Raw genomic sequence first — 8,952 nt, forward strand, 5'->3', positions numbered from 1 at the left:
GTCCAAAATGCTGAGTAGGTTCTAGGAATATTAGCTCAAAACTTTGGGACAACCTATTGACATTCCACGGATTTTGGGGGGGCATTTATTATGTCCGTCCAAAATGCCGAGTAGGTTCTAAGAACATCAGCTCGAAAATATAAAATATATGCCTTGCTCCCACAAATATTCTGAGAACGTCTCTGGATTATGAATCGTTGTTGATATGAATATGCTTAGGATATCTTGGGTATTTCTTAAATTGAGCATAGATACATCCAAATAACATTGTTGGGATGTTAATAGTTAATAAAGACCAAAATAATTCCAATTTGAAAACCCGGTCGTTTTATTTGTCAGTTTAAAAATTCGTATCGTAAAATTGATTATCCGTTGGTTGCCTGAAGTTGCTTTTTTGAAGTTGTCTCTTTTGATTTAACCCGTTCAGATGCGTGGTTAAACCATGATTTTATATGTTTCTCAACATCTGAAACAGTGGCCTCCTTAAAACTTTTTAATCCTCTAACAGTCTCTGCATGGTTAGAATAAGTAAATTAAATATTTAAAGTTGATTATGAATTTAAAGGGATAATGAAGGGCAACATGTTATCGTTAGTCAATCAAGGCTGGGGAATTATGCATGAAATCATTACCAAAAATTTCGTTAATGTATAATTTTCAAAATTGTGATTTTCACTTGCTAAGCCTAAAGCTGTTTTGCAACGAAATTTAGCACATATTAATATTTCACAAGACGAGAGTAGTTTACTGCGAGCAATCGCAGACCTCATAATTATAATTGCCTTTGATAAACAATCACCGATTGCACGCGAAAAATTCCTTTCACTCGTGAAACTATACATATTAAAATTAGCGAGTTGAAATTACAACTTTGAAAAATAATAATAAATTAACGAGAACGTTAAGTGAGTTTTCCCTATGCTTCTAAGTTTAATTTCCACAGCTTAAATAGACTAAAATAATTTGTTGCCGTTCTACATTAAATAACTAGAATATTCGTTACCTATTGTTATTTTCATCAGCCTTAAATTACACAGCGTCCGTTTACCTTTCCTGCCTTCCCAGCTATATTGTCTTGCAAATTCGTCTACAAAAACGTCAACCAAAATTCGTTTTACACTGTCATAGAGGGTCACACCTCCAAATTGTTTCAAATATCCTCTCTAAAAAACGTAAAAAGAAAATATAAATCATCGATCCAATATAAATTATAAAATTAAATATTATTTACTAGTTTTGTGACATTTTCTACCGAGCCTAGTAAGTCTTCTAATAAATCGAGGTCTGTTTCGCTTTTCAATGGAAAACCAAACATTTCTTGTAACTTTTCAACATCTTCGCCTGTAAGCGGATTAGGGCGACTGCTGCTCTGTGTATTTGCTAGTATTGCTTGCACTGTTTCTAAAATTTGTTGCTGAGTGGATTTCATAATATCTTGATTTCGTTTTACATTATTCAACCATGCTAAAATAATTTAAAGATTAGAACTTCAATAAAATCCAGGGGTAAGCGAGTAATCGAATATTGCAAGTAATCGGCAATGAGTCTGAGTCGAGTACTCTGGTAGTAATTCTAGCTACAGTCTGCTGAAATTCCCGCTACACAATTAAGTTTCACATTTAATTAAAATTTTATAACAAATAATATGGTATTAAATACCAAAATTATTAGAAATCAGATTTTTAAATGAGTATTCTATCAGATAATTGCAAAACCTCAAATTAGACTCTCGAAGGGAAAATAGGACTCAGATTGTACTCGAACGTGGACTCAAAACCAAAAAGTCAAGACTTGCGCAGCTCCGATAAAATCCAAAAATGAATGTTTATGGCATACATTTGCTGACAGCAACCATCGGATTATCTGAGTTCTCTTCATCTAAGAACAAAATAATAAGTAATTTCAATATTTATTAGAACGAATAGTTTTCGGGTACTCCCGTATAAATTATGATAAAATATTCAACGTTGAACCACTACGCCATTTAATTAGATTTGTTTTAAACCGATTCACTGAATATTTAAATAGCCATTAATAATGTATGATTTAAAACTTGCCTTTGAGAAAATGCTTGCGTTTACGATTATCAGAAGAAATATTTGCAGTGGCAGTCTTGTTAGCAAATTCGTCAGTTTTATTTTTTAACAGCCTTTTGGGAGCGTAATAATTTGGACGAATACTGGAATCCAAAGATGATGATAGCCTTGACTTCAATACATCATTGTTTTTATTTCTGGTTTGATCTAAAATTAGGAGACTGGTTAGTTTCTTTTCATACATTAATTCTAACTAGCTGTAATTTTTGTTTACTTTTTTGCGGTCCAAAATTTGATATTTCATTCTCACCAGAACCTAAAAATTATAAAATACATTTTTATTACCAAAATCAAACAGTTATCCAGAGTGAAATTACCTTCAACATCACTTAAAATTTCAGAATGCCAAGACCCACTATCGTCATCATTTTGATCCTTTGAAGTTGAAAGCCCGAAATTGTTAAGGCCTTGCGATTTTCTTGACGACTCGTCACTAGCAGCTTCAAACAGACATAATTAAGTAAAAATGAAACAAATTTATTAAAATTAAACGTGGAATTATACCAAAAGGAATATCCTCGCTAAATAAACTTGAAATCTTCTGATTAGTTGGGACCGCTGGTTTAGAACGTCCATTTTGCAGCCTCATCGATAGTTCGTTTTGGCTTGATACCAAATTCACACTTCGAACACAGCCACGGCCTATTAATTGAAATTTAAATTATAAATTCTTAGCACACATTATTACGATAATATCATACTCTGGCTAACAGATGAAGCGTGGGCAATAGAGTTAAGAACTGGAAGTTCGGGAACTTGGTCGGCTGATTCCTTGTCTGCATTTTCATCCTCGGATTCAGTGTCTGTTTCAGATGGAGCACGTTCAAGCGGTTGCTTAGTCTTTTTTCTTCTTTTACCAGGTCCAGTATCTTTTTCACTAGCAGAAATATCAGTGTCTCGGCAAGACTTTAACATTTTTTTCCATGCTTCAGCAAAAGAATCTGTAACGTCAAATATTTATTAAAACATGAATTTGACGTAAATATCGAGAAGAATATATCTTACCAATGCTGCTACGAATAATATTTACTTCATAAATTTCCCATTTGTCAGTAATTGGTGGAACTTGTTTTTTCGCATATCTGGATGCATTTCTGTCTCCAGGCCAGTAACATTTATTTTCAGAGTTTTCTTCAAAAAGCCACGAATCAACTACGACCGCCACTCCTCCTTGAATAAATTCCACTATGTTGAATCTATGATTTTCGGCCATTTTCTGCAAGAAAATACTGTCTATTAAAGCACTCTGCAATGCTAAAAACCAATAATGAATAATTGAATGTTTAATTCTAGCTATACTTAAATTTCAAAATCCATGCACTGAAAACTTAATTTAAGGTTGCAGCATGAAACAGTTTTAGATAAAGTTACAAACCACATTTCAATCACTGCACGTGTTATGAAGAAGTTGCATAACAAGGAACTCATTGGTGTTGTTTAACGGATATTTCATAGCTTTCGAAGATACTTCACTAAGAGGCCATTTCATTAACGCTGATATCGTTTTTACTCGAAACACACCGACTTTAGACGATGGACATGGCGATGTAAAATAATTTTCTACACTCTTGAACTTTCTTCCCACTAAAATCATTTTCGATGGGTCTTTTTCAGACGAAACAATGTTTTCAATCACCACGATGCTTAAATCACTCAAAATACAGCAGTGATCACGCTGGGAGACTGAAAGTTGAAAGTCTGCCAGAATAATTTTCTTGAACTGGGGGTCAACGCACCCATCTAAAAGGGGTCCTTCTTTGTGTACCATGTGACACGAAAAGTCTTTTGGTCTAACGTTTAAAGCACAGCTGCTTATTCTCCTTTCTTCTGTTATGCGATTAATAGCCTGCTTTAATGGGTAGCCAGTGTTTGCAATTTTACTTTTAAGCGTATAAAGATAGTTTTCGAAAGGAAACGCACTAAATGCATCAAGATGACCGTATTTTCTACAATCTTTTACTAGATGAAGTAAACAGTGTACGTTATACGAAATTAAATGTTTGCCATAAAGAACACTATACATTTGAACAAAATATTTTAGTAATTCTCCAGCAAAATCTATTAGTCCCACAGTTTGTTGTGGTGTGGCCAGAATTCGAATAGCCACGATTAAAGTTCTATAAAGCTCGTAATGAGAATTTGGTAGTATATTTTTCAAAACTAAGATTCCTGAATATAACAAAAATTGCCGGAATTCCGTAGCCTTAAACCTGTCAACATCTTTTAAAGATCTAGGCTTTCTAACAAACTCCGAACAGGTTACCGGAGCTAAAGATTCTAAGCGATTGGACACTTCTAAGATTTGATCAGGCCTAAATTTAAACGTAGCATTTTTTTTCTCTGCCCCCATCCACAGTTTAAGTGTTTTCTTAACAACGCCCAAACAGACTAGGTGCATATAGTCTAGCGGAAAGTCTTGCACCATGTCAATGTTTTTTAGTTTTTCCAAAAGACTAGTTCCATGATGATGTCCCGCTTGTGATTTATTTCTAAAGCTAGCATCTGTTCTTAACTCATCATTGACTAAAGGAAAGCAATGCCTCTTTCTGCGTCTTATTCCAGGCTGCGTGCATTTATCACATCCAAAGTAACCATTATGTCCTTTAACCTTTCTGATAAAAGCCCTAGCAGGAGTGTCACAGACAAAACCTGTTATTTTCACTGTCTTATGAATGCCGTTTACTGTAAGACCTTCTTCTATTAGAAGTGATGCCTCTGTGATAAAGGAAGATAAGTACTGATCGGTACATTTAGGTTTGCTTAGTCCATGAAAAATACCAATAACGAAAGGCTTAGAGTTTTTGAGCGAGGAAATTAAACCTAATATTGGCCAAAAGTTACTGGTTGTGCTCGTTCCAAGTGGCAATCCGTCGATATTAATTAAAATCTTAAACACTGGTCCTATCAATGTTTCATCGTGCTCACGACTGACAGTATAGCGAATACCTGATTCGAGTCCGAAATGAAAGTATTCGCCGGGTGGCATTTCTTCTACAATAGAATATCTGGGGGTTCGCAATAGAGTACGCGAGTCGCTGGGTATTTCTTTGAAGCAGTTATGCTTTTTCAATATCTTTAGAAGGCCATTAACAGCAGCTTTGCTTATTCCGTAACAAGTTGTCCACCTTGCAAGGCTTGCTCTCAAGTGTACTGTTTCGTTCGCTTGCAGATTATCAAATGTTTCATCTGTTACAATATCTGGTCGGAAACGTTCATCCTCAGTAGTTTTGTGTTCTTCAATTTCAATATCATCTGATTGAGGTTCGTTACACCCAAAAGCATTCGTTTCTTCGTCAAAAAAATCTTCATCTGAATCACTATCTATTTCTGTAGAGCTGCTATGTTCATTGTATTGATCACTATCTATTTCTGTAGAGCTGCTATGTTCATTGTATTGATCACTATCTATTTCTGTAGAGCTGCTTTGGTCATTGTATCGATCACTATCTATGTCTGTAGAGCTGCTTTGGTCATTATATAGTTTGCCATTCAATAAATTGTTTTGGATTGCATTTGAAGAAGAATTTATTAGCCTTGAACGATGTCTAGATGACAAGGTTGATAAAAGCTTGTAACGTCCTTTCGGCATTTTAACCTTAACACGCAGGATTGTACGTATATATTAAAATGCAACAGGCACAACTAATTCGCAAAATAAAACTAAAGCTTATATTTAGAATAAATTACTTGGCAACATGCACAACATGTTCATAAAATATTATTTTTCTCTGTCCTCACTGCCCACAACATTTAATGGCTAAATTTAAGAATAGCCCCTGCTCTTCCAAACTTAATAAATCATATACCAAATGAAAGCTTACGCCTTCCTCTATTCATTGGACACCATTATAATGAGCGCAAACAATAATTAACATTAAAAAATAGCCGTGCCAAAGGCTTTGCCGGGACTCGCTGTGATGATACACGCAGCGGCGCCGCACTTAACCAAACCAAACCAAACCTAAAATAACGTAAAAATTATGTAAAAATAAAATAATTTACGCGGAATGAATTTTGTTAAAATTAGTAAAAAATTACCTTAAATCATAAATTTTAGGTTAGGTTTGGTTTGGTTTGGTTTGGTTTTAGTCCCAGAGCATCAAAAGAGTAGTGGCACTATTTGTTAATAGCAATAGAGCGTAGTAAAGTCAAAGGAAGGGGGTGCCATCACTATTAGGCACTGCTGCTAAGCCTTGGCAATAAATAACAATGAAAAATGAACAAATGATTTACCTTTTATGTTGAAAACGTTGGTTCCCGAACACAGCAGCGTTTAACCGAATACTTGGTGATTAGAGCAGGAGGTACTTTAATTACCGTGGTCAATGTAAAGCCCGAAAATTTACTAAACTCGCGATTAGATAACCGTCCGCAATCGAAAAAAAATGTACGATAAATATTTGACTGCTCAGCTGGCGTACCTCTACCCGTAAATGACGTCGTCACGTTTCGCGAGAGCGAGACTCGCCTCGCCTCCTTCCTTCTTGCACACGCGGCTAGGTTCACCGTGCCACCTAGTGCCTAATTATACTTATTTTTTAATTTTGATTTCGGGCTGATAATCACCTCTGATAATTTTGATTTTTTAAATTATATTATTGAGATTAATTTAGCACATTTTAAATTTTATTCTTAAATAAAAACTATTGTAGTTCAAAAGGCCGCTACCTAGCTCCAAAAGGCGCTGCTATTGTGAAAAATATTTGGATATCATATGGATGTTCCTTGTTCAAGTGACTTTGAACACAGAAATTTGCACGTTCTAGGTGTATCTATAGAATATCCAAAAAATTGGAGGTTTTATGGATATACGAGGTATATTAGGGGAAGAACCCTTTTGGGCGGGATTGCCGTGGGAGATTTGGGTCTGTTTGGGACATTTCTCGGATCATGTGTGTTTGCTGGGCAGAAGTACCCACAAGTACCTACAAGAACCCACAAGTACCTACAAGTACCCACAAGTACCTACAAGCACCCACAAGTACCCACAAGTACCTACAAGTACTCACAAGCACCTACAAGTACCCACAAGTACCTACAAGTACCCACAAGTACCTACAAGTACCCACAAGTACCTACAAATACCCAGAAGTACCTACAAGTACCCACAAGTACCGACAAATACCCAGAAGTACCCACAAGTACCCACAAGTACCTACAAGAACCCACAAGTACCTACAAGTACCCACAAGTACCTACAAGCACCCACAAGTACCCACAAGTACCTACAAGTACCCACAAGTACCTACAAGCACCCACAAGTACCTACAAGTACCCAGAAAGTACCTACAAGTACCCAAAAGTACCTACAAGTACCCACAAGTACCTACATTCACCCACAAGTACCTACAAGTACCCACAAGTACCTACAAGTACCCACAAGTAACTACAAGTAACTACAAGTACCCACAAGTAACTACAAGTACCCACAAGTACCTACAAGCACCCACAAGTACCCACAAGTACCCATAAGTACGTACAAGCACCCATAAGTACGTACAAGCACCCACAAGTACTCACAAGCACCCACAAGTATCTAAAAGTACCCACAAGTACCTACAAGTACCCAGAAGTACCTACAAGCACCCAAAAGTACCTTCAAACACCCACAAGCACCCACAAGTTCCTACAAACACCCACAAGTACCCGGAACAAGCACCCACAAGTACCTACAAGCACCCACAAATACCTACAAACACCCACAAGTACCCGGAACAAGCACCCACAAGTAGCTACAAGCACCCATAAGTACGTACAAGCACCCACAAGTACCCACAAGCACCCACAAGTATCTAAAAGTACCCACAAGTACCTACAAGTACCCAGAAGTACCTACAAGCACCCAAAAGTACCTTCAAACACCCACAAGCACCCACAAGTTCCTACAAATACCCACAAGTACCCGGAACAAGCACCCACAAGTACCTACAAGCACCCACAAATACCTACAAACACCCACAAGTACCCGGAACAAGCACCCACAAGTAGCTACAAGCACCCACAAGTACCTACAAGCACCCACAAGTACCTACAAGCAACCACAAGTACCTACAAGCACCCACAAGTACCTACAAGCACCCACAAGTACCTACAAGTACCCACAAGTACCTAGAAACACCCACAAGTACCTACAAACACCCACAAGTACCCGGGGCAAGCACCCACAAGCACCCAAAAGCACCTACAAGTACCCACAAGCACTTACAAGTACCCACAAGCACCCAAAAGCACCTACAAGTACCCACAAGCACTTACAAGTACCCACAAGCACCTACAAGTATCCACAAAAACCCACAAGCACCCACAAGCACCCACTAGCACCTACATGAACCCACAAGTACCCACTGGCACCTACATGAACCCACAAGTACCCACTAGCACCTACATGAACCTACAAGTATCCACAAGCACCTACAAGTGTCCACAATCACCTACAAGTATCCACAATCACCTACAAGTATCCACAAGCACCTACAAGTATCCACAAGCACCCACAAGCACCTACAAGCACCCGGGCTAAGTACCCACAAGTACCTACAAGTACCCACAAGTACCTACAAGCACCCACAAGTACCCACAAGAACCCACAAATGCCTACAAGCACCCACAAGAACCCACAAGTACCCACTAGCACCTACATGAACCCACAAGTACCCACTAGCACCTACATGAACCTACAAGTATCCACAAGCACCTACAAGTGTCCACAATCACCTCCAAGTATCCACAATCACCTACAAGTACCCACAAGCACCTACAAGCACCTACAAGTACCCACAAGTACCTACAAGCACCCACAAGTACCCACAAGAACCTACATGTACCCATAAGTACCTAAAAGCACCCACAAGTACCT

At 37.8% G+C, this 8,952-nt stretch overlaps 1 protein-coding gene across 3 annotated transcripts; it reads right to left on the reverse strand.

Moving 5' to 3' along the window:
- Positions 1-304: 304 nt before the first annotated feature.
- LOC149673212 (uncharacterized) lies at positions 305-6,583 on the reverse strand. 3 transcript variants are annotated; one of them, XM_089840116.1, is made up of 11 exons: positions 3,472-3,612; positions 3,102-3,312; positions 2,798-3,037; positions 2,601-2,738; positions 2,414-2,536; positions 2,311-2,352; positions 2,058-2,243; positions 1,837-1,878; positions 1,232-1,464; positions 1,004-1,163; positions 305-511 (listed from the first exon to the last, which is right to left on the reverse strand). In XM_089840116.1, exons 2-11 carry the CDS (start codon positions 3,307-3,309, stop codon positions 366-368), a joined length of 1,518 nt encoding a protein of 505 aa, XP_089696242.1. In that variant the 5' UTR covers positions 3,310-3,312; positions 3,472-3,612; the 3' UTR covers positions 305-365. The 3 variants fall into 3 exon arrangements, with proteins under 3 accessions (XP_089696242.1, XP_089696241.1, XP_089696240.1); XM_089840115.1 differs by lacking the exons at positions 305-511; positions 1,004-1,163; positions 1,232-1,464; ... (4 more) ...; positions 2,601-2,738; positions 2,798-3,037 and adding exons at positions 5,918-6,057; positions 6,135-6,301 and having other exon boundaries at positions 3,172-3,312; positions 3,472-5,691; XM_089840114.1 differs by lacking the exons at positions 305-511; positions 1,004-1,163; positions 1,232-1,464; ... (4 more) ...; positions 2,601-2,738; positions 2,798-3,037 and adding an exon at positions 6,330-6,583 and having other exon boundaries at positions 3,172-3,312; positions 3,472-5,691.
- Positions 6,584-8,952: the final 2,369 nt, after the last annotated feature.

Source organism: Phalangium opilio, unplaced genomic scaffold (genome assembly GCF_054372755.1).
Source record: "Phalangium opilio isolate 3A_F unplaced genomic scaffold, DU_Popi_V2 ptg000053l_1, whole genome shotgun sequence".
Lineage (NCBI taxonomy): Eukaryota > Metazoa > Arthropoda > Arachnida > Opiliones > Phalangiidae > Phalangium > Phalangium opilio.

Bases quoted from the DNA above. Each gene is read 5' to 3' on its own strand.
- LOC149673212 (XM_089840114.1), bottom strand. From the start codon at position 5,685: ATGCCGAAAGGACGTTACAAGCTTTTATCAACCTTGTCATCTAGACAT.